At 38.1% G+C, this 26,185-nt stretch overlaps 1 protein-coding gene across 2 annotated transcripts in view; it reads right to left on the minus strand.

Annotated features, from left to right (window-relative positions):
- Positions 1-891: 891 nt before the first annotated feature.
- The window catches only part of NTN1 (netrin 1), a 441,808-nt gene continuing 416,514 nt past the window's right edge, over positions 892-26,185 (minus strand). Inside the window, exon 7 of one of the 2 annotated variants that reach the window (XM_012548684.3) lies at positions 892-7,592. In XM_012548684.3, the coding sequence (XP_012404138.1) occupies positions 7,264-7,592 (329 nt within the window). In that variant the 3' untranslated portion in view covers positions 892-7,263. The remainder of the gene's footprint in view (positions 7,593-26,185) is intronic. The other variant, XM_031965512.1, reaches the window with a different exon arrangement.

Genomic DNA, 26,185 nt, shown 5'->3' on the forward strand with positions numbered 1-26,185 from the left:
TTTGTAGTGGCTAGAAACTGGAAATGGAGCGGATGCCCATCAATTGGAAAATGGTTGGGTAAATTGTGGTATATGAATGTTATGGAATATTATTGTTTGGTAAATGATCAGTAGGATGAATACAGAGAGGCCTGGAGAGACTTACATGAATTTATGCCAAGTGAAAGGAGCAGAACCAGATCATTATACACTTCAACAGAAATACTATATGAGGATCCATTCTGATGGAAGTGGCTATCTTCAACAATGAGAGGATCCAAATCAGTTCCAATTGATCAATAATCAGCTGCACCCATCGAAAGAACACTGGGAAATGAGTGTGAACCACAACATAACCTTTATACTCTTTCTGTTATTGTTTGTTTGCATTTTTATTTTTTTTCCCAGCTTATTTTTTACCTTCTTTCTAAATCTGATTTTTCTTATGTAGTAAAACAACTATATAAATATGTATACATATTGTATTTAACATATACTTTAACATATCTAATATGAAAAAAAAGAGGGATTAGATTGTATTCAATACTGCTTGAAAAGAGAACTGAAATGTGAATTGTTCCAACCTCTATTACCGGCCCAATCTCTTCTAGCCTGTAGCAGTATCTAGTTAATACTAGACTGTATTCAGTCTCAGGCTGAAACCAAACTGTGCCAGACTAGAGGAGAGATAAGCAAAGATTATATTCTGATCCCATATATGGAAAAAGCAAGCTCTGCTCTGTGGAAAAGACAGTATCTCTGTGTCACTATGGAGTTAGAGGCCAGTGTCCCATAAGTGCCCCGAGTACCCTGTAGATTGTAACCTCTCCCCTCCTTGGCACTCTCCCTTCCCTTGTCCACTCCCAGACAAAATGAGCTTGAATCAGGCTACCAATAAAGATCCAAGGCCAAGACAGTGTACAAGAGTTTATTCAACTGCTCTCTGAATTTAGTTCTACCAAGTGGGGGCCCACATTACAAGCTCCATCTGGTTCCATTGAAGCTCTAAAAATTACAACAATAAAAAAAATCCACAATTTTTCCCATGTCATTAAATATATTCATATATAATAACCATAATATATATTAGTATGCATTGGAAAGGAACATTGACCCAAACAGTATGCCATGGTCACAGCTACACATTTACAATTCCAAACAGAAACCAAACACAGAAAGGGATCCAAGTGGAAGGAAGATAAGAGTAAGTAGCATATCCAGGAGCATGGGGCAGAGGAGAATTTCAATCACAAAATGAGCTGGGGGTTTTTTTCGGGGGAGGAGCACAGAGGAACCCCACTAACACTGAAATTCTCCTGTGGTTTGTGCACATCTGTTGCTTTCAGGAATATGTAAATACCTTAAGGCCTTTGAATTGTCCTTAGTCCTGTGTGTTTGGCCTCCTTAATGAGAAACTAAAGGTCTTCAGTTTACTTACACAACTTCCATGCCTTGAAAACTTCCAGCTTTCCAGAGACACAATTTTCCAACACTTGTTTGACCCATGAAGTCAAAGTCTCTTTTGGGCTATCAAAAGTCTAACTGTTTTACAAAGGTTGAGATTGAAGTCCATAACAATAATAGAGTGTTATAGACTGGCTCCCAGTTTCTTTTTCTTTATTCTGACTTTGATAAGCCCCCTTCTGTCCCATTTCAACCAGTCCTGACAGCTTTCTTAGCCTAGTATCAGGGAAACTGAAGTGCCCCTCATTGTCCCCCGCTCAGTAGGGAAAATGCGTTTTTTCCCAGGTAGTGTCTTCTTCTTCCACCAAACATCTGGTAGTTAAGTGGATGGTCATTTTAGGAGAACTTTTTTCTTTAACCCAGACCAAGGCAAGGCTAAGAAAAGTCCTTCCTTAGTGTCCACCTTGCCAGATATGCCCTTTCCAAAGCACCCTTCCTAATTCCTAGTGTTACTACTTGTAACTAATGTAAGGGCTCATTAGTTGGCCAAAGAGGCCAGACCACCCACTAAGTTCCCACTGGGTAAGAAAAAATTATAACTGGGGATTTTTCTTATAAGACTAGTCTCATGAGTTTTTCTTTAAATACCTACCATAACATTTTTAGTTAATAAATTCTCCAAAATCTAGTTCAATTTTAAATATCACTCTAACTATACAAACAGGAGCTCCTTAATTTTTGTTTCCTTCTCTTTCCCAGAACCCTAATGACTGGGGCTGTTTCAAGGGCAGGTGGGATCATCACTATCATTGCCTGCTTTTTTCCTCTGTTCTAGTGGCTTCAGTCAGAGGGATATCTTGTGGTTTGATTCACTTACATTCAGGAAAAATGGAGTCAAGAGAACACATTCACTCTGAAAATCAAATTACAAGGATTGCAGCATTAAGTCAGCAAAACTTAGCTGAGCCTGTCAAATTTCCCAGCTGCAGAAATGGGGAGCAATAGAACTGAACCCGATTGACCACAGAAAGGTGACTTGCAAATTCTGGGTCTCTGGAGCACTCAAACCATACAACCTGGTTATTAAGCTGAAAAGGGGGAAGGCAAATTATAATCAGGAAGAGAACACGATAACCAAGCCCAGGAGATATCAGGTGAAGGTCATGAGATGCTTAGCAGGGCTGGTCAGGAATTCTGAGGAGTGGAGTTGTAGAATGTGAGAACTGGAAGGGCCCACTTTATAAATAAGGAAACTGAGTCTCAAAGAAACTAACCATAGGTAGTTGGTGAAAGCCACAATAGGAGTTGATTATTGGTTCTGAGCAGAAATAGCTAAGTCTATTTAAGGGACCTGAAAGCTTCATCCCTTCCTAGATATTTGGGAGTTTTTGATCAAAAGAAGGGGCAACTTAGATGCAGATAGTTGGTCCTAGCCTCACAAAGTCTGACATCAATTTGAGAAAACTAAGGATGGAAGGAGCAGGAGTTTGGGAAGATCTGGGCTGATTCCTGAAGAAAAATGACAACTATATTTTTTTCTTCCTGCAATAAACTCCTAGTGAAACTATTGTGAACCCTGTTTACAACTCAGCATTCTCTGCATACTTCTTACAGGTCCCAAAGTTTAAGCAATAGCTACTGAGTTCTAGAATCTTCAGAGGGAACAGATGAGTCTCAGAGGCAAGCTCTAAGAGCTGACTCTTCAGGCCTGTGATCTTTGCTCTCCTGGTACAACAAAGTCTGCAATCTGCCTTCAAGCCCAGAGGAGTAAAATCAGCTTCTACAGTCATAAGAAGTCTGATTAGAGGTCATCTATTCCTAGCTCTCACCCTGCGCCAGAAGCTCCCCCACAACATGTTTGTGTAGCCTCTGTTTGGAACCCTGGTCTTTAGCATCAGGTCATCTTCTATCATAGTCTTCAGTGGAGAAGTTCATTAAATAAACTCATAACTTCTACTGATCCAGATAGACAAAGGACCTTAAAGTTGAGACCTACTGGGCAAGAACTGGAGAGGATGGGAGAACAGACAGATGAGTTTCTCATATGGAAGAGGAAAATTTAAATATTTCTGAGAAGCTTAGAAGTTGCCTAATGAGAAAAGAACAATTTGTGTGTGTGTGTGTGTGTGTGTGTGTGTGTGTGTGTCTTAGTTCACATTCTCCTATATTCACTGATTCAGAGGCATTCTCAGATACAGGGATTTCAGTCCCTCATGCCACTTGTTCAATTCACTAGTAGGTTCCTTCATTTATTCCCAAGCCTCGACCAACCAGGGATACCTCCTTCAGGCTTTCTCATCCCTTCTCTCAAATCTCTGTTCTTCTAGTTTTGCTAAGAATAAGTATGCCTTGGGCTCATCTGGTCAGAGGCAAAGATCTATCTGCCTTACTCAGTTTGGACAGAACAGAGAAAGTAGATAAAAATATCTCTCCCTAGGTTACTACAGCATGACACTCCAAATTCCAGGAAGCTTCTCACAGGGATTATGGGATCAGATATACTTAATCCTTAAACCCTGTGGTGATGATTGTTAGGAGATATCTGTTCTGGTATTTTTCCAATTCAGACAATCTTGGAAAACTCCTAGGTTCAGGATCCTTTTAAATTGAAACTGTACACAGCCATCAAGTTAATGGCTACTGTCACTCATTTTACTACTAGAAGAGCTTACTGAAGAAAAATCAGATATGGAAACTTGGTGGTCTTGGAGCCACAGTCTCCAGTATGAGGAAATAAAGAATAGTCCCAGCATCTTTCTTTGTATTATTCCCTGGCAAAGGATAGGGTTGAGGCAAAACACTGCCATGTTGGATCACAGAAGTAAGGCTCTAAAAAAAATTCTCAATGGGACAGAACACTAAGTTAACTATTAATGAAAGGAATGGAGGGAATGTAACATCCTATATTTGGACTCAAAAACTAATTTCACAAATAAAAAAGCATAGCCAATAGTAGTTCGTCTGAAAAAAAAAAATGGCAAGGAATTTTAGGGAATTGTAAAATCATCAAAAGTGTACAATGTGAAAAAGCACCAAATCTTGAGTTGCACTGAGAAGCAGAGTAACCAGGGCTTGGGCATGGAGAATTACTTTCAAATATACCTTGGTCATGCCATATCTGGACTGCTGGATTCAGTTGTCTGACAAACTTTAAACCGTTCTTTGGAAAGTGTCCAATAAAGGGGATGGTGAAGAAATTTGAGATCATGTCACATGAAGATCAGTTGACAGAACTTGGGATGTTTAGTGTAGAGAAAAGTTTTGGAAGGAATATAATAGCTGTCTTCAAGTATTTGCAAGTCTGTCATGTGGAAGAGGGATTAGACAATTTTTCTGGATGATCCCAGATAGGAGAACTAGGAATAAGAAATGGAAATTGCAAAGAAGCAAATATGTTTGATAGAAGAAAAAACTTCCTAACAATTAGCACTATCTGGTAATGGGATGTCTCAAAAGTAGCGAGTTCCCTTTCATGGAAAGACTGGATGACCTCTAGTCAGATATGCTATAAAGAGAATTGAGGTTCCTTTTGGCTCTGAGAATCTGGGATTTGAGAAATGACCTTGGGAGAACTGGCCCTGAAATATAGGAAAGTGAATAAAAGACAGGGCCCTATACAAAGGTCCCTTTGTTGTATTTCTGATCAAGGAGTAGCCAAGCATACATTTTGGAAGGGAAGGAATTCATGGTAAAATTTGGGGGTGCCTGAGAAAATGGGATGAAGCCCTGTATAAGATCTTCAAAACTGGAAGAATTCAGATTTAGCCTGCACAATGTAACTCAATGACAATCCTTGTTGAACAGGTTTCTCAGTGGAAAATTGGACCATCCTAAAGGCAAATGAATAATTCCACCAGGGGAATTGGTGGCTTTGTGCTCAGCCCCATAGGGGCTAGACTATGTTGGAAGGGCAGCTTTATGATCCCAGGGGCTTTGAGATATGTTAGATAGGAGATGCAATAGCAGGCTTCCTTGGCCCTGATCCCTTAGTTCTTGGCCAGGTTAGTAGTCCCCATGAGGATCTGAAACCTGCCAAAAGGAAATATAACCTGAGGGCAGAGCTAGAGGATTATTTCAAATAAGCCTTTCCAGCAGTTTCACTGGCAAGGAAAGGAGGAGGGGAGTGAATGACTGACATGTAAAACCTAGCCTTCACTTCTAGGGTTGGCTTTGTAGGCCTCCCTAGCCATTCTAGCTTAGAACAAATCATTTTCCCTAGGACTAGGGGTCCACTAACACCCCACACACCCCACCCTTCATTCTACTTGCTCTCCAGGCACCTTCCAGTTGCACTGCATTCTGGGAACTGATGTCATTATATAAACAATGTCACTGCTATAAAATTAGGCAGCAAGGCTCCCTTCCCCCACCCCTCTCCTGCTGGAAAATGTTATAAGGGCTAGTTCCAAGTTTCCAAAGAGGAAACGATCTGGGAGGTTTTGACTTTGACTCCTCCAGGCCTCCTCTGTTTGAGATGGAAACAGCACTGGCTGCCCACCCAACTTGGGGCCTCTCTGAAGTAATCTTCTAGGACTCCCAGGGACTGGGCACCTTAGAGAGCCCAAATCCTTCCTGAACACTGACTGGCCCAGTAAGCTGTGAGCTGAGCCACTGTGATAGGGATCCTGCTTGCTCCAAGACCCACACAACTTGATCTGGCTATACAGTAGGGGTTTAATAAATGCATGTCAATTGATTTAACTTTCCATTTCCACTATTGACAAGTGGGTTATTGGGGTGCCACTCTGTTTCCTCGATTTTGGAAGGGCTATATTCTAGGGTATTCAAACTAGCCTGTAGTAGTCTGGGAGAAATTAAAAAGGGGGGTGGGGAGGAAGGACAGGGCCAAATGCAAAGTCTCCAAAGAGAGGCAGAGGGATCTGGAAACTGAATGTCAGAAGAAATGGAGTAGGTAGAGGAAGGACTCTGGTATGCTAATACCCTGCATTGTTGCTCTAAGAAATCCAGCCTACTCTTGGTTAAATTGCCTAAATTGTTAGTCCAAGAGTTCACAGCTATCCTAATTCGGTTCATACCACAGTTTGCTTCATTGCCAACACCAAGATTTTAATAATACATTTGAATTCAAGTAACATGAAAGTGTTCCTCCCAAAACTTGTTAAGATTCAGGCAGAACCCTGTACATGCTACCTACCTAGGCCAGCTGTGCAAAATGAACAACACACACTCAGTGATTTCTCACTAATAATAATACTTAGTACTTGGAAAGGAAGCACTTTTGATCTCTGAATAGCCCCATGAGGTAGGTCAATAGCATCCTCATTTTGCCAAGTAAAACCAAGGCCCATTAAGGAAAGGTTACCTGTCCATATTGTCTGTCCTCTGACTGAATTCTCATCCAATATCAGGCCCTTTGGGACTGAGGGAGGGGATATGGACAGGCTGTAGCAGCAGCAGCAGCTGCAGAAGCACTGGGCTTGACTGCAGGGTATACATCCTGTTTGGGAGGAGGGGGGACTTTGAAACCAGCAGCTTTTGCAGGTTTCCACAATTATGGGTATACGTGGCTTGCCTTCCCCTCACCAACAGGGGTGCTAGCTAGGAAGGGATGTTGCCATTTGAGGCCTTAGGCTAGGCCCCAACTTCCCATGGCTGCTTGCTTTGTGTTTAGTGGCATCTGTCCCAGTAGTAGGAGGGCACTCCCAGCCCTGTAATTCCCACCCCCTCACCTTCTCCCCAGTCCCAGCCCCAGCCCTAGCCCCAGTCCCATAACAAAGTGAAATCCACCACCATCCCCATTCCAATTCTGTCTGCTCCAGGGTCTACACAAAGCTGCTGCACACTCCATCGATCAATCATTCTCTTGCACGCATTCTCTCTTTCAAGCCCTCTTGGCACTGGAGCTCAGGCTGCTCCTTACTAGGCCTTCTTACACTTCCCCTTCTTCTCCCGCTGCTGGAATTTCCGGAGCCGCCGTGCCCATGTGTCCCTCCACTGGATCACCAAGCTGGTTTTATCGGCCACAATGCCATTCTGATCAGGAGAGTCCTCGTCATTTCCAAGAAGCAGGTATTTCTTCAAAGATTTAATTTTAGGGCACTTACAAGCCACATCTCTTGAGCGGATCCACAAGCTCTGGTCACCCCTCCGGATCCGGCTAGTACCCTGTTTGTATACGGAGATAATGTTGACTGTGAACTTCCACCAGTCTCCAACCTTATCAGCCTTCAAAATGTGGATCTGGACAGCTGGAAGAAACATACAAATAGCATTTAAGAGGTTGAGAATTCCCACAGCAAAGATGTTACCCTTAGAGAAAAGCAAAAGTGAACAGTTAATAGCCAAGAGTTGGAAGCTGTTTACAACATGGAGCACTTTAGTATTATTTATTAGTACTTTATTAGAGCCAAAAATCCCAGTGCCTATGAATTTTGATATTTATTTTGGGATTAAATCAAATCCCATTTGTTACAAAGAAGGCCCAATGTATCTACATCAATGGATAAAATTGTTAAACACAAGGGGAATAATCTTGCCTAGGGTGAATAAATACTGTCCTAAATCTGGTCTTCTACATATATATATATATATATATATATATATATATATATATATATATATATATACACACACACACACACACACATGCTGAGGGGGAGATAGGAGGGGCTACTATTGCCCTATCCCAAGAAACAAATGATTTGGGGGAATGGGGGAACAAGATAGAGAGAAATAACACTTTAGTTCTTTCATTTAAGTTTCCTGGGCTGGAAGAGAAGAAAGATTTTGTGAGTATTACAGATGCCTATAGAATTTTACCTCTCAAGCAAGGTTTTAATTAGGTTCCAAAGCAGCCTCTAGCCACTCCTTACACATTAGTGCCAGAGCAATCTTCCTCATACACTGCTTTTCACATGTGAACTAGGTGGTATACTATATAGAGCAACAGATTCGGAGTAAAAAAGATCCAAATTCAAATTCTGCCTCAGCCTCCTACTCTTGGCAAATTACTTAACCTCTCAGCATCAATTTTTCCTCATCTGTGAAATGGGTATAATAATAACCACCTTACAGGGTTGTTGGGAAGATCAAATGAGATAATGTACTTAATATAGTGCCTGGCACATGGTAGGCACTATATATGTATATGTGTATATATATGTATGTGTGTATGTGTGTGTGTGTGTGTATATATAAATATATATATATATATATATATATATATAATTATTACTATGATGTCACTACTCTGACCCAAATCCTTTGAGAGCTCTATAGTGCCTATTTGACTTTTGGGGGAGAAAGGAGGGTGTCAGTTCTTGTGACTTTGTGAGATTCCATTAATGCAGAGTACACAACTAATTCCCGTTAGATCCTCTAGAGTCAAAAAGAACAATTGTAATCTAATTTTCAATCAGTCTTGATTGATTAATAATCCCCCAGAGAAGATCTAAAGAATGGTTCTCCATGGCATTGAAAGAAGTTCTAGTTGGAGCCAACAGGATATACAGATAGTTTGCAGGCTCGTCCCAAATAATTTTGGCTTATACCCAGAGTTTCCCTAGAAACACCAGAATTTAGCTTTTATCTAAGTCTGCAAAACAAGAATAAAAGAGCTTTCTGCTTCTGTGCCAGCCCTTCAGCCACCAAAACACTGATTATAGTACCTGAGAGAAATGGCAAACCAGGCACTATAGTGGGAGTCAGGAAGACAAGTGCAAATCCAGATTCATCTATATGACTTTAATTTTTCTCTGACTCATTTTCCTCATTTGTAAAAATGGAGACAATAATATTACCTTCCTTACCATTTCTCAGTATCAAATGAGATAAGTGCAAAGCACTTTATGAGTCTTAAGTCCCTCTATGTTAGCTGCAAAGTGAAAATTAGTGTTTCTATTTTATAAGGAAATTGAGGCTATGTGACAAGCATAGCACACAGCTAATGTTAGAACTTTGATTCAAGCCCAAGTCTCCTCAGCCCAAGTTTCATACTCTTTTTAGCACTTGATAACCTTATTAGCTCTAAGAACCACATATTCCACTGGCCTTGGGAGGGCTGAAGGAGCTTAATCATAATCTAGTACAACCTCATTTTATAGTGGAGAGAGAATCTAAAACAGGGACACCAAGATAGCTCAAGAAACAATAAATGTATTGTAAAAGAACACTTAGCTGCCTTTGATGAATTAAAACCTCTTGGCTGAAATTAACTACATCTTCAGTTACTGAAAAAATTGATGAAAATGACTGTCAATCTACTATCAGGGATATCAGAGAGATTGTGACCAACAGGAAGTGCCCCTATATGGACTGAGAAGGGCAAATGTTTTCATTCTCAAAGAAGAGAAAAGAATAGAATTTCTAAACTATGGGCCAGAGAACTTTATTATAGAACTGTTTTTTTTTAACTTTTTAAAAATTTTATTTTTAATTTATAGAATAAAATAAATTTTCCATAACACAGTACAATAAAAAGATGATTAGACATTAAACTGCAAATCTACTGTGAACAAATTGCTATTCTTTTCAAATATACAACAAAGTTATCATGTGAATATTTTTCCTTTCCCCCCAGTGTGTATATATATGTATGTATACACACATATATGTATAAATAAATAGGTATATAAATATATACACACACAAATAGATAGAGAAGGATATAAGTAAAATTAAATTATTCTATATATCTATCAGTTCTTTGGATGCAGATAGCATCTTGCTTCAAATGTCCTATATAGTTAATTTGGGTATTTATAATATTCAAAATAACTTTATTCACTTAGCCATTCTTAAAACAATATTGCTATTACTATAAATGATGTTTTTTTTGTTTTGCTCATTTTGCTGTTCACTATTTTGTGTAAGTCCTTCTATGCTTTTCTAAAATCACTGAGGTCATCATTTCTTATAGCACAGAGTATTCTATCACAAGAATACATCAGTTGTTCAGCCATTTCCCAATTAATAGGCGTTCTTGCAATTTTCAATTCTTTGCCACCACAATGAGAGCTGCTATAAACATTTTAACTGTTTAATGAATGTCTCGAAAAAGAAGCAATGAATACAAAAATATTCAACATGACTTTTTCAGAAATACCAAATCATGCTAGGGTAACCTTATTTCCTATTTTGCAGGATTATTAAATTACTAGAGATCAGGGATTTTCATAAAGCATTTAATAAAATTCTCATGTTAATCTTATGGGAAATATAGAGAGGTTAGATGGTAGTACAGTTGAATGGATTCGAAGGTAACTGAATAGATATATCAAAGTAAGCAGGTGATCTTCAGTGAAATGACCTAGAAATCTGTTCTGGCCCCTGTGTTCTTTAATATTTTTATCAACGACCATATATAGAAGGTAGAAATGGCATTTATTGAATACTGATAGATTTCCAGACAGTTTCATAGAATACAAAATGGAGTTAAATCTAATAAGATGAAATTCAATAAGAATAAACAGGGTAGGTCTAACACTTGGGTTAAAAATGACTTCATTAGTACAAGGTAGGGAAAATATGGTTAGCAGTATTTGTCTGAAAAAGATCTGGGATTTTAGTTGACTAAAGGCTCAGAATGAGTCAACAGTTTGGTATTGACAGCCAAAAAGCTAACATAATCTAAGATTACATTCCAGGAACAAGGAAGTTAAAGTTCTACCATTCTCCATCCTGGTCAGAACATATGTGAAGGACTGTGTTCAATTTGAGGCAATGCATTTTAGGAAGGACACTGAAAAGCTAAAGAGCATCCAGAGAAAGGTATTCAAAGATGATGTTGTTAGTCGCTTTTTAGTTGCGTCTCACTCTTCATGACCCCATTTTGGGATTTTCTTGGCAAACATGCTGGAGTGGTTTGCCATTTCCTTCTCTAACTCATTTTACAGATGAGGAAACTGAAACAAAGAAGATGAAGTTACTTGCTCAGAGCAACTCATCTGTCCTCATTTGTCTGAGGACAGATTTTAGCTCAGGAAGTTGAGTCTTCCTAACTCCAGATCTGGCACTCTATCTACTAGTTGAAGAAATTGGAGCATGAGCACAGTCTCCAAGTATCTGAAAGACTGTCATGTTGAAGACCAATTAGACCTATTCTGTTTTGTTCCAGAAGACATCACCAGAAATATGAAGTTGCAAAGACGTAAGGGCTGTATGATCTTTTGTCAGAAATTTTGCACTGCAAATTCTCTTTTGGGCATGGACTAGTCCAGACAGCCACTAAAATGACTAAAACTAAACCTAAAACTTTGATTTTGTAGGCAACTTGTTTAAAGTCACGAAGGTGAGTAAGCAGCAAAGCTGGAATTCAAACTTCTGATCTCAAATACAGTATTCTTTCTATTATACCACTAATCAGGAATCAAAAAGGAATAAAAGCAGTTAAAAGGGGCAAAAAGAGGGAAGAGAAGGAAACAGGAGAAAAGAAAAAGGACAAAAAAGAGGAAGAACAGGTAGTGGGAGATGGAGATGGCTAGATCCTGTTTCTAGCTTGCTCTCTCTTCAGATGATCCCATCCCTAGGTCTTGATGTCCCATGTACCAAGTTTGGTGTTTTTTCCTTTTACTTTCAAAGAAGCCTCTCAGCTCTCTACAGTATTCATATTCTTGACCGGCTCTAGCTTGTGGGTAGTGCTTCCTGTTGCCTGGAGCTGGCAGGAGATTCCTCAGGGTAGTTTGGCTCTATTCCCAGTTCTTCATTTTCATGTGCTCATAAAACACAAGGGTTTGATCCATCACCCACAGCCTGGAAGTGAATCCCATTGCTATCTTCTGATTCTAACCTATCTAGTTGTTGAATGGATTAAATGAGATGATGTATATAAAATTTACAGAACTGTGAGCCATAATTATTAGCTGGGATTCTGGAATCTCCTTGTGAGGTGGAGAATGGGAAATGATATGACTCTTGTGTCCTCTGATTATAGACAGAGAAAATGAGGTTGCACAAATTCAAGAAGATTCATAATTCAAAACCAAATCTCAAAATAAGGATTCAACTACTTTCAAGATGCCTTCTTCCCCATCCCCATTTTTTCAGCTAAGAACATTAAAGTGAAGAGTAGTGATCATCTCATATCCCAAACTGGTCATATACTAATTAGTCATATGCAAAATCTGTGGCAAAGTTGTGGGCCTGGAGCTAGACTTGGAATTTACAAGTAAGGACTATCTTTTTTTTTACTGCTCTTGTTTCACAGATCATCATTGGGTTCAATATGATCTTGACATCGGGGAACGGTTTGGTTCTGATCTAGTCAAGGATGGGCAGGATGTAGCTAGGTCCAAGAAAGAAATGAAGGCTGATTCATCATCCTGGTGGTAAGAAAGATGTCTGCTTTTTTCCAAATTTTCCTTTCAGATGTTCCTGGGACTCCCGAACTTTGTACTCCATCCTGAGGGCTCCAAAGAATGGCTGTCATGGCAACCGTTTCCATGTTTTCGTCACTAAGAGATTCAACACTCAGCATGAACTCTGAGGGGGAGGAGAGAAAAACTTCCAGTACAGAGAAGTGAATGAGCTGTTTTTGACTGTGGAGACTCAGGTCACCATAGCAACCAAATGCCCCAAACCTCAGCAATGGGGAGACATAAGATGATGTCTCCCCCCTGGCACCCTCAGTTTTCCTGAGCCACAGTTTCCTCAGGCCTAACTGAACCAGAATTTAGAATGAGTCACCTTCAGGAAGTTGTGTTCTCCTGAAGACTTCCTGTGCTTCCTGGCATTCCCTGGGGAGACTAAGGGTGGGGTGCAATGGGGAGAAAACAAACAACCAGCTCCTTTAGCAAAGTTCCAACTGAAGGAGGCAGCTGCAGGCTGGTTTAGCCCTAACTGACACTGCTTTGGGTCATGCTTGACATTAATAGGATATAGAGTTGGAAGACTCTTATCCCTTCATTTGACAGATGAGCAAACTAAGTTCCAAAGAGGGGAAATGATTTCCTTGGGTTACACAGCTAGTAGGTATAAGAGTTGAGATTCAAAAGCAGTTCCACTAGATCTTGATGGATATCTTGATTCTCAGTTGAGTGCTAGTTTGGAAGCTAAATCTCAAGCAGAAAACTAGCTAGTTAGCACTTAAGAATATAAGAAAGTGTTTCATAAGAGCATGCTCTAATAGACAGGCATCTCTTTCTCATGCTACAAATAACTAGAAGATTAAAAGTGGGAGGGAGGGGAGAGTTGACTGCTACAAAATCAGTGTGGCTGCGTTAGAAAAAAATGGAGCTGGAGGTCAGGAAACTTGGGTCCTCTTCAGAAATATAAAAATAAAACCAATTCTTAAGGAATCAGTGTTGCCAGAGCTCATGGCAGAAGCAACTAAGTTTCTAGGAATGCCCATACCATGCCCTATTTTATTTCTAATTATTATTTCTCTCTAGGACTGTAGATAACAATGATTCAGGGGAAAAAAAGAATAATAAATTCAGGTAGCCCCTCTTCCCGAGTCTTATATGGTCCCAGCAGGCAGAAAGTGATGTGATAGAACAGATAAAGGAGGAGCAAGATCTTTCTAGGTCTAGGAGTCTCTTGAGATTTCTATTTCTAAAATGTTACTGGAGCCTTCCTTGGTTACTATTAGATTAGGACTGCTGCCTGTGGCCAAAGAATTTAATGGTTGGCCTATTGAATTATGTCTGTTGAAGATGTGCCTAAGAGATAACTCAAATGCTGGAATAAGAATATGGACCAGAATTTAACAAGATCAGATGGAGGTCATATTCAAAATGATATCACTAGGTCAGAATCAAGGAAGAAATGAAATCAATATAAGCTTGGAATGCTCTATCATAGATCAGGCACAAATAGTCCATATGAACATTTGGAATGGAAATGTCTCCAAGTTTGCTCATCTCATGTTTCTTTTGAGATGCTGTAATTCTTGTTCCATTCATAGAGCACTTGGTGTGGGCATGCCATTATGGGTAGTACTTTGTCAGTCTCCCATGTTCCACAACTGATTCCAAAGTTCTTCAGAGAAATCTTGAAATGTTCTTGTATAGCTTCTTAGTACTTGCCTCATGTGAGTTCTCTACAAAATAGTCTTTTAGGAAAACATGCATTTGGTATTTGAACAATGTAATCAGAATCATACTCCGTAGTAGAGTTTGAATTTACAAATACAAGAAAGTTTAGTACAAGAAAGGGTCTCAGTGACTGATATTTTATCCTGCCAGGTGATCTTCAGAATCTTCCTAAGACAATTGAGATGGAAGTGATTGGATGCTTCTAGTAGACTGGCTTTTGTTAAGGGACAGGTCAATTCTCCGAGAGCCTCCACAGCTGTGATCATAACATCTGAAGGAGTTGAAAGGCAGCCTTTGATGACACAGGTGTTATGGACTGGGAAAGAGATAAATTGGAGGCAGAGGAAAGAGGAGAGAGGTCAAACAATGCAACAGCCTCTCAGTCTCCTTGTATCATCCTCTCATAAGAGGAGATCCATTCTGCGGGTCTGGGTTGGATCTCCAGCAGCCACTATCAGGTGGTTCCCATGTATTCCAATAGCTCCCATGTATTCTAACAGGGTTTCACAGGTATATAACAGTGAGGTCAGTACAAAGACTCTGTGGACCTCGGTGGGCAGTCTAACACTTCATTCCTATATTTTTCTTCAGAGCCTACCAACACTGAGTTAACTCTGGCAATGTATGCATAAACATCATTATCTACGTTGTACATCACTGGAAAATATACTGTCAAGATAAGTGAACTCATCTACGGCATTCAAAATTTCTTCATTAATTGATAGTTCTACATGGAATGAATGGTATGGTGCTGGCTGGTAGAGAATCTCTGTTTTCTTACTATTAATTGCCAAGCCAAAATAAGCACAAACAGCAGAGAGGCTGCATTGAATGTACAATCATCTGCAAACAAAAAGCCATGCAACAATTCTTCCTCTACTTCAGCCTTGGCCTGTAACCTATTCAGATTAAATAATTTGCCATCAGTGTGGTTGCTGACCATGCTGCCATTTTTGTATTCATTGAAGGTGTCTGAAAACATTGCTGAAAGTACCATGCTAAAAACCACAAGAGCAAGCACACATTCCTACTTCACTGCACTGGTAACTAGGAAAGGGCGAGAGCATCATTCATTATCCAGAACCTGTGCAAGCACGCCATTATGGAATGGGCATACGATCCTGATAAACTTGTCTGGGCAGTCAAATTTTGCCATATCTATCAGATATAGACAAGGGAAGGGAGGAAGACTGTTTCCTCTCTCATCACACTCCCTCTGATTTTCCTTTAGCATATTGAGAGAGAGTCATACACCTTATTCCAATACCTTTGGACAATCTGAAATCCCATAGTTTTGAAATTCCCTATCCATATGCAAAGAACTGGGAGGACACTTAGGAGGAGGTTTGGAGAGATGACTAGGGGCAGATAGTTAAATATAAGAGTTCTTAATCATTTTTCTTTCATTTTACCCACACACTAAAAACTATGTAGCCACAATATGCTGAATAGCTACACCTTGTGAAGTTTGTATAGTGTGTGTGTGTGTTTGTGTGTATGGAGTCATTGCCATAGGGTGGGGTATCCAATACAGAATGGGGGCTCCAAAATGAATTTCATACATTTGATATTGAGTATTATTTTATATTGTCAACTAGGTAAATACCAAACCTGGAATTTCAACTTCTCAATCTGGTCTCCCCTTTCTGAAAACATCTAGATAGACTCCCTTCTACATAACATCCTGTTAAGGAAGACTTGTAGTTGAGCCAATTAGAGATCCCACCATTAACTGCAGAGTAACAAGGTGTAAAATAGAAAAAAAGGATGTAGCCTTCAGGAAGACAGATTCTCTGCAAAATCTTTTGTAACATGGAGAAGCAGAGTAGGGATGAGGGGATGGCATTTAGCTTCACAAAGTGATCTGGTTATGGAAGTTCAAGAGGGCATATGTTTTATCTACCTGCCCTGTCCCATTTAGAGTTCTTTTTCTTCCCACCTCCTTCCAACAATTTTCTATAATCTAGAGAATGCCTAATATTGCTATCAAATTGTACATTTACTTTTTTCACAGAAATCCTATTGAGGAAGATAATCTAAGTATTATCAACCCCATTTTACAAATGAAGAAACTGAATCATAGAAAATATAGATTGCCTATGATTAAATAGCTAATAAGTGTTTGGTTCAATATTTGAATTCATATTTTGTGACTCCAAGTTAAAAAGTCAACAAAAATTTGTTAAATACCTTTTATGTGCCAGGCAGTTACAATGCTAATAAATACTAGATACCAAGACAGTTAATAAAAAACAAACAGTTCCTCTTTTCAGGGAGTTATCAGTCAAATGAAGAAGACAATATGCATATTATCTATAAAGTTCCTTCTTGGATACTACTAAGTGAAACTACTAGTATCCTTTTTCTTCTCAAATCCTCTCCCTCTGACCTCAGGAGAACCATCTCGGAAATTGCTAAGGGTGGTGTTAAGGATACCCTGGAGTGGAGCTTTGGGTAGGGGAAGGGGGGGAAGACAAGAATGTGATTATGTTGGAAAATACTTTATTTCTTCTAAACTTGGCAAATTTTTTGTACATTACACATAGCGTGAAGTATTAGCCCCAAACTTTCTTGAACCAAATCCCTAGATTATACACAAAGCTGAAAATAGTCAAAATATGTCCTAAAACAGTAACCTAAAACAGATCAGTAAAATGGGCCTTTACCTCTACTTGGCACTAGCTGTTTCTAAGAAATCTATGTAGAAGCAAAGTAGGAGATGTTAGGGTTTGGCTTTATTTGGAAGCCTGGGATAAAAAGCTTCAAGTAAAAATGGATAGGACGTGAAGGGGGAAAGTTTGAAATAAGAAAACAATGCCCTTTCCCCAAAGATCAGTCTAATACTAAGACTACTCAAGCAATTTCCCAGTAGTGACCATAATTTCCCTGCCAGGTAGATGTCTACCAAAGAGGCAAGGATAACCCTAAATTACTTGTGGTACCATTTTCCCATCTCCCACAAACCCACAACTATACTACTTAGTGTGATTATCATTGGTTAGTATGAGACCTGGATCAGTCAGTTGAGTTAATAAGTAGTTTATGCTTGCTGCCTCTCTCAATTTGACACTATTACTCTAACCTGTCCTGCAATGGAAAAAACAGAGACTTTGTGATCTGAAGTTCATAAAATCACAGGATTAAGAGTCAAACTTTTTTTAGTCATCTCATTTTACAAATACAGAAACTGAGGCTCAGAAAGGGATAAAACATACCCAAGAGGTCACAGAAAAGCAAAGTGGAGCTTCAAATTCAGGTCCTCTAATTCCATGGGTATATTTTATATATTTGGAGGTCCTTTCCTTTGATAATAATCTTTATAACTCATTTTGTCCCCATTCAGGATCTCAAATCTTCTTAAATATATATGTCAATCACCCTGGGTTTCCCTTGGTAAGAGCAGAATTTTGTTTATGTCTCTCTAAGAGTCCTTGTCTTAGATTAGAAGGGAAGCAATAAACTGGGAAAATATTTTTACAGTCAAAGGTTCCGATAAAGGCCTCATTTCCAAAATATATAGAGAATTGATTCTAATTTATAAGAAATCAAGCCATTCTCCAATTGATAAATGGTGAAAGGATACAAACAGACAATTCTCAGATGAAGAAATTGAAACTATTTCTAGTCATATGAAAAGATGCTCCAAGTCATTATTAATCAGAGAAATGCAAATTAAGACAACTCTGAGATACCACTACACACCTGTCAGATTGGCTAGATTGACAGGGAAAGATAATGAGGAATGTTGGAAGGGATGTGGGAAAACTGGGACACTGATGCATTGTTAGTGGAATTGTGAATACATCCAGCCATTCTGGAGAGCAATTTGGAACTATGCTCAAAAAGTTATCCAACTGTGCATACCCTTTGATCCAGCAGTTTTACTACTGGGCTTACATCCCAAAGAAATCATAAAGAAGGGAAAGGGACCTGTATGTGCACAAATGTTTGTGGCAGCCCTTTTTGTAGTGGCCAGAAACTGGAAACTGAATAGATGCCCATCAACTGGAGAATGGCTGGATAAAATGTGGTATATGAATATTATGGAATATTATTGTTCAGTAAGAAATGACCAACATGATGATTTCAGAAAGGCCTGGAGAGACTTACACGAACTGATCCTGAGTGAAATGAGCAGGGCCAGGAGATCATTATATACTTCAAAAACAATACTATATGAAGATCAATTCTGATGGACCTGGCCATTTTCAGCAATAAGATGAACCAAATCAGTTCCAATGGAATGTAATGAACTGAACCAGCTACGCCCAGTGAAAGAACTCTGGGAGATGACTAAGAATCATTACATTGAATTCCCAATCCCTATATTTATGCCCACCTGCATTTTTGATTTCCTTCACAGGCTAATTGTACAATATTTCAGAGTCCGATTCTTTTTGTACAGCAAAATAACTGTTTGGTCATATATACTTATTGTGTATCTAATTTATACTTTAATATATTTAACATCTACTGGTCATCCTGCCATCTAGGGGAGGGGGTGGGGAGAGAGAGGGGAAAAATTGGAACAAAAAATTTGGCAATTGTCAATGCTGTAAAATTACCCATACATATAACTTGTAAATAAAAAGCTATGAAAAAATAAATAAATAAAATAAAATCTAAAAAAAAAAAAAAAAAAAAAAAGAGTCCTTCTCTTTTTTCCAAGCTAAAAGGATATAAGCTATATGTTATAGAAGAGATCTTGTTTATCTGACAAAAATACTGCTTCACATTTCTAGTCATATGAAAAAATGCTCTAAATCACTATTAATTAGAGAAATGTAAATTAAGACAACTCTCAGTACCATTTCATACAAGAAAAAAGATAATGATAAATGTTGGAGCAAATGTGGGGAAATTAATGCATTGTTGGCCGAGCTGTGGAAATGATCCAACTATTCTGTAGAGCAATTTGGAACTATGCTCAAAAGGCTATAAGTGTGCATATATTTTGAACCAGTGGTGTGTCTCTTCTAGGTCTGTATCCAAAAGAAATCATAAAAGAGGGAAAAGGACCCATATGTGCAAAAAAAATTTTTGTAGTGGAAAAAAACTGGAAATTAAGTGGATGCCCATCAATTGGGTGACTGAATAAATTATGGTATATGAATGTAATGGAATATTATTATTCTATAAGAAATAATGACTAGGCTGATTTCAGGAAAGCCTGCAAAGACATATAAACTGGTGCTAAGTGAAGTGAGCAGAACCAAGAGAACATTGTACATAGCAACAAAAAGATCAATTGTGATGGACTTGGCTCTTTTCAACAGACGGGATGGAAAGGGCCATCCATATCCAGAGAGAGAACTATGGAAATTGAATGTGGACCACATTATAGCATTTTCACACTTTTTTTGTTGTTTGTTTGCTAGGTTTTTTCCCTTGTTTGCTAGGTTTTGATCTGATTTTTCTTGTGCAGCATGATAAAGCTGGAAATATGTTTAGAAGAATTGCACATGTTTAACTCACATAGGACTGCTTGCTGTCTTGAGAAGATGGGTGAGGGAGAAAATTTTGGAATATAAAGTTTTGCAAAGGTGAATGTTAAAAACTATCTTTGCATGTATCTGGAAAAATAAAATACCATTTAAAAAAAGCTCATTTGGGTTGCTTTTCCAGGCATATTGACCCAAAAGACTCCTTTTTAGATGTAAGAGAGACTTGGAGACTGTTTCCTTTCACACCAAAGCCTATTTGGACTTTGTCTAACTACTTAAAAAGCTTGGATAAGATGAGAGTCACTGTGAGGTTCAGAGAGGGAAAGTGACTTGCTCAAAGTCTCATCCTTCATTACAGAAGGATGGAGACAACTCTAAACCTAAGGTTCTTTTTCTGATGTAGTATTGTCATAATGAGCTCACAGCTCCTCTTAAAGGAGTGAGTCATGTTCAGTCTTCTCAGATAAGTCTTACTATTTCTTAGCATTATCAGTGGAAGATACTGAAAAACTTGCAAAAGGCCCATTGAGAGACAGATGATAAAAAGTCAATTAATTAACAAGAAATTAACCACCTGTACTTATACAGATATAAGTACCACCACCAAGCACATTAATGCACTTATAATGAAGTTCTGAAGTATTCCAATTATTCTGAAAAAATTTAAATTTATATTAGAAAAGTCATTAAGTTGTATATGACCTTTGAAGCCAGAAATACTAACCACTAAGTAGGCGAAGGAAGTCCAAGGGATGTGTCTTATAGTTACAAAAACATGTGTAGGAGGAATTTTATGATGGCAAAGTACTAGTGAGAAATTGGTTGCCCAGTGATAGAGGAATGGCTGAAAAAATTGTGATACTTGAGTGTAATGGAACATTAGGACTTGTAGATCTTTAAGAACTTAAACTTGTAAATATTAAGAACTTAACATTTATACTTAAGAACTTGTAAATATTAAGAATTTAGAGAATCTAATTTTGCAAAGTGACAGATTTACACCTGCAAGGAACCTCAGAGGTCAGTCAGGTAGCCCTCATTCTATAAGTGAAAAAACTGAGACCTCAAGAGATGAAGTGACCTGCCCAACATCAAGAGTGAGACAGTAGCAGAGCTGGAACTAGATCCTATTATTTTTTTTAAATTTAATTTTATTCCTCTTACTACCATGAGCCCCATTGAGAAGGAAACAAAAACAAAATTCCAATTAAACAAATTTATGCATCAATTCTATCAGATATATACATGTTATGACTAAATATATTTCATACACATACACTTGTGTATGTGTGTGTGTGTGTATGTAATTTCATTCTGCATTCTGAGTCCTTCACTTCTCTATCAGGAGACAGAGTTATGAGTCCTTTGGCATAATGATTGGTCATTTCTCTGACCAGAGTTTCTAAATCTTTCAAAATTGTTGTCTTTAAAATATTATTGATATGGCATAAATTATTCTTCTGGTTCTACTCACTTGACTATGTTCATATGAGTCTTACATCTCCTTCATCATTTCTTACAGTCCAATAGTATTCCATCATTTATATATCATAACCTGTTCAACCATTCCCCAATTGATAGGCATCCCCCTCCCCCAATTTCAAGTTCATAGCCACCATAAAAAGAACTACTATATATATTTTTGTACATCCTTGGAGTTTGTTTTATTTAGGACTAATCCCTCTCTTAAACCAACTCCCCCTCTTTCTTTCTTGAGTTGAATGAAAAGAATTTTTATGCTCAACTGTGTGATTTTCCCTCCTTTGACCAGTTCAAATAAAGTTGAGGTTCAAGTGTCACCCATTTATTCACCACTTCCCTCACAGTTTATGTAGATTTCTCTTCATCTTGATTATGAAATGATTTCTCCTATCCTTCTTCTTCCTTCCCCAACACCTAGTGTGTATTCTTTTTCTCTTTCCTTTCTATTCTTCTAATGTCATCAAGACATAACAATCTCTTCAAGACCTTCTGTATAGTAATATTCCCCCTCATGATGATGATAAAGTTCAGAGGGAGCATATGTATCATCATCTGAATTAGTTAGTCCCTTAAGATTATTTGTTCACTGGCTGAATAAGTTATGGTATATGAATGTAATGGAATATTATCATTCTATGAGAAACAATCAGCAGTATGATTTTAGAGAACATTGTAGAGACTTACATGAACTGATGTTAAATGAAGTGAGTAGAACCAAGAGATCATTGTACAGAGTAACAAAAAGACTATGTGATAGTTAACTGTGAGGGACTTGGCTTTTTTCAATAGTGGGGTAATTCAAGGCAATTCCAATAGAATCATCTGCATTCAAAAGAGAAATATCTATTGGGATTTAATGTAGACCACAACATAATATTTTCATCTTTTTTGTTGTTGTTTGCTTGCTTGGTTTTTTTTTCCTCTTTTAATCTGATTTTTCTTGTACACTATGATAAATGTACAAATTTTTTTTGAAGAATTGTACATGTTTAACTTATATTGGATTACTTGCTGTCTAAGGAAGAGGGAGGTGTGAAAGGAGGGAGAAAAATTTGGAACAAAAGGTTTTGCAAGGGTGAATGTTGAAAACTATCCTTGTGTGTATTTTGAAAAATAAAAAGGGAAAAAGATTATTTGTTTTAATTTATCTTTTAAAAAAATATTTCTCTTGACCAGTATTTGTACTTCAAAGTTTCTATGCATCTTCAGTCTTCTGATCAGAAATATCTGGGAAGTTCTCTATTTCATTAAAGATCTATTTTCCTACTTGTACTTATACTCAGTTTTGCTTATATCTTCCTTGATGTAAATCTGTTTCTTTTGTCTTTTAGAATATGGCATTCCAAGCCCTCAACTTCACTTGAGTGGTGAATGCTAAATCCATTTAATCCTGACTGTGATTCCCTTGTACTTGAATTTTTTCTAGCTGCTAGAAATATATATATATATATATATATATATATATATATATATATATATATATTTTTTTTTTTTTTTCTTTTACCTAGAAGCTGTGGATTTTGGTTTTTGGAAGTTTTCATTTTGGAGTTTGTTTTATGAGGTTACTGGTAGAATTCTATTGCCACATTTCTAAAATACAAGTTTTTTGTTTTCTTGAAATATGATGTCTAGGTTCTTCTACCCCCCACCCCACCCCCCCATTCAGCCTTGTTTAATGAGGTCTTAATTTTCTTTCATTGACCTCTTTTCTAGGTCAGTTATTTTGTTTTACTGTAACTTACGTTTTCTCAAACTTTTGTTTTAATATTTCTTATTTTCTCATGGAGGTACTGGTTTCTATTCTATTTGGATCTCTTATGCCAAACTTTTCAATTCTTTCTTCTATAATGCTCATTCATTTTCAATTTTTCTGCTCGTGCTTTCATTTTATAATATTTTAAGCCCTTTAAAAACTTTCTTGGTCTCTTCAAGGAATTTTAGTTTAATTTGGGCATACCTTATATTTTTCTTTGTCACTTTATAGATGTTTTAAAGCCATTCTTTTATATCACGAGGGTTTTTTGATAAGAATCTTTGTCTATTCATTCTTCTAGACTACTTCCTGATATCATATTTTATCAACTGTGCATCTAGAGGGAATAACTAGGCTGTATCTGCTGCTGTCTTCTTGGGATGCTAAATATTATGTCATTCCAGGCTCTCAGGTTTTTTGGTAAGGAAGGGATGACTCTGGAAACCTAGAAGTTTTTAGTACTCTCAAAGTAGTCTGATCCAGAATCTGCTCGCTGCCCCCTGAAGATTTCCAAGTTCTTGACCTGAGTTTAGGTCTGAGCCTGTGGACTTATTTGAAGCATCAGTAAAATGTTGTTTCTTTCTCTCTCCTTCTCCCTCTCCCTTCCTGTCTCTCTCTGTCTCTCTTTCTCTGTCTTTTTCTCTATATACTCTTTCTCTATATATCTGTATCTATATAGATAGATAGATAGATAGAATATATAACACTAGTTAGAAAGCTGTGTTGTTCATTAACAAAATTGTAGGCTTCCAAGGCCCTCTTCAATCTTCCCTGGATTTCTGACCCAGAACTGAGCTGTAACTTTACACAAGTTTAGACCTCTCCGTTTGGGATCCGAGACTTCTTCCTGCCCTGCTACAATGCTTCTCCCTGTGGTAGAATAGCTTGATGCCATCCTCACTTATCTATAGGCTTCTCTTTCTGTCTTCCTATGTGGCCGTGGACTAGAAAAAAAGTGACTCGTGATTTTTCAAAATAGGATTTCTTGATCAGAATTTGGTCTGTTCCATTTTTTACACGTTTGGAGAAGTTGGAAGTGGGAGTATGGGAGCTTTCTGTATTTTCCAATTATTTTACTATATTGGCCATGATCCCTTCTCTTTCTAGATACCCTGGAATGGGTATCTAACCCATTCCAGCCCTTTCCATTATTCCATGACTTTCAGCTACTAGAATTAGTATTAGAATTAATTCAGTTTTTAGGTGTTACAAAGAACCAAGTCTAATTCTCTTTCTACATGATAGTTCTTCAAGTATTTGAAGATAGCTCTGTCAGGTTTCTGGGAAATTAATAGCAGAAGGTAAGAATGAGCCAGGTCTGGGATGACTCAGTGTAGATTTTTTAGGACCTTCTACAAGGATAAAAGTTTCCTGTCTGGGTCAGGTAGTTTTAGGAAAGTGAGACATATGTCTGACATTCATCTGATGGGTGTCAATTGTTACATGTCACTAAAAGAGTCAAGAAAAACAAAATTTGTTCCCATCCATTTCCTCCTGGAAAAGAGGAAGTTTTTTTTTTTTTTTTTTAAAGGTAGGGTGTGTGTGTATGTGTGTGTGTGTGTGTGTGTGCACGTGCCCGTGGGCGCACGGGCACCTGTGGATGCATGAACAAGCCTGCAAACTAAGCAGCACCCTTGCCTTTCCCACTTTGATTGGTTCCCTACAGAAAATCCTCTCCACTGATTGACACTGTCTTTTCTATCTACCAGTTTTGTCAGTTAGTTGTTCAGGATTGGGCTCCCAAATGTTCTTTTATCAGGTGACTCAGACTATAGAAGAAATAACTGGGAGTTGGTGGTTCATAATGAACATGTTAAAAAACTTAACATAGCTCTCCTCCTACTTCCCTCCATTCTCCAGTGGCCCAATACACACATCTTGTAGAACTCATCCCTTCCACTGAGTTGTCTGCATCAAAAATTACCTGCTTCCTTCTTCATTAGAGATGTTACTTCAGACATTTTTGAACAAGGGGAGGGGAAGAAACACAAAAACATCCCCAGAAACCATTAGAACCCTGGGGTTTCATAAATCTCTCTCTCTATAGAAAGTGTGTCATGAATTCCAGCTGCTTTCATAAAAATCAGCTCTGACCACATGTTTCCCAACCTCCTGTGAAGGTAAGAAACTCCAGTAAAGTTAATTTGATTCTTTTGGAAGCTAATCTTTCCAGAGAACCTTCAAGCCTCTGACCTTCCATGATCACCACTGAGCAAAAGGAAAAATTGAAGTCCAAAGAAGTGAGCTGAAGTTGCTGTAGGTGACCAGACAGACAGACACATTGATGTCAATGTTATCCTTTTCCCCTTTTTTATTAATGAAGTGAAGGGCTGAAGTCTATAGGAGAACTCCTGATGGGCACTGCCACACCAAACTGCAGGTTTATGACTTCTGACCTCTGCAGCTAATCACATATGGTTTCCCTAAAGCTCAAAGGTTTTGCTTTGCCTGTGGCCAGATTCTTCCAGCCTCAGCTAAGCCCTTCCCTCTCCAGCCAAGGCACTAAGGGAAGAGTAAGTTTGGGTTGGAATGAGCTGTTTTATTTGCTTTGCTTTACTTAGCCTGAAGGGAAGAAAAAGGGCCAAATGCCATGTGCTGCTACAGCCTCTTACTCCAGAATTAAAAACATTTTTTCCCTCAATAAAGATTGCTATCTTTATAGGTCTTAAAGACTCTACACTAAAGCTGGGGACCAAGCATCAGCTAAAAGGACCCTAAAAAGGAACTGAGTCTATAGCTCTGAACAATAATGTACTTAAACTATCCCAAATAGAGGGAAAAGGACTCTCAGTTAAGAGAATAAACAGCAGAGAAAGTGAAGGTATAGTATTGAGGAGAAAGCATTAGGCTGGGAATCAGGATGCTTAGGTTAAGTTAAGGCTCTGACAATAACCAGCTATAGGACCTTGGAAATATAACCACTTTAATTATTTATTCCAGGAAACAAATAATGAATCAAGTTTCTTTTCTTTTAGTAGAAAAGTGGGGACTACAAGGACAGAATATTACATTTACTATTACATATATATATTTAATGACAGTGATGCAAAAATAAAAAGCATTAATAAATCTTACTTTTTCTATCTCTTGGTGATCTCATGAATTTCCATGGGCTCAACTCTCATCTCTAT

The sequence above is a fragment of the Sarcophilus harrisii genome, chromosome 4 (assembly GCF_902635505.1).
Source record: "Sarcophilus harrisii chromosome 4, mSarHar1.11, whole genome shotgun sequence".
In the NCBI taxonomy this organism is placed as follows: Eukaryota; Metazoa; Chordata; class Mammalia; order Dasyuromorphia; family Dasyuridae; genus Sarcophilus; species Sarcophilus harrisii.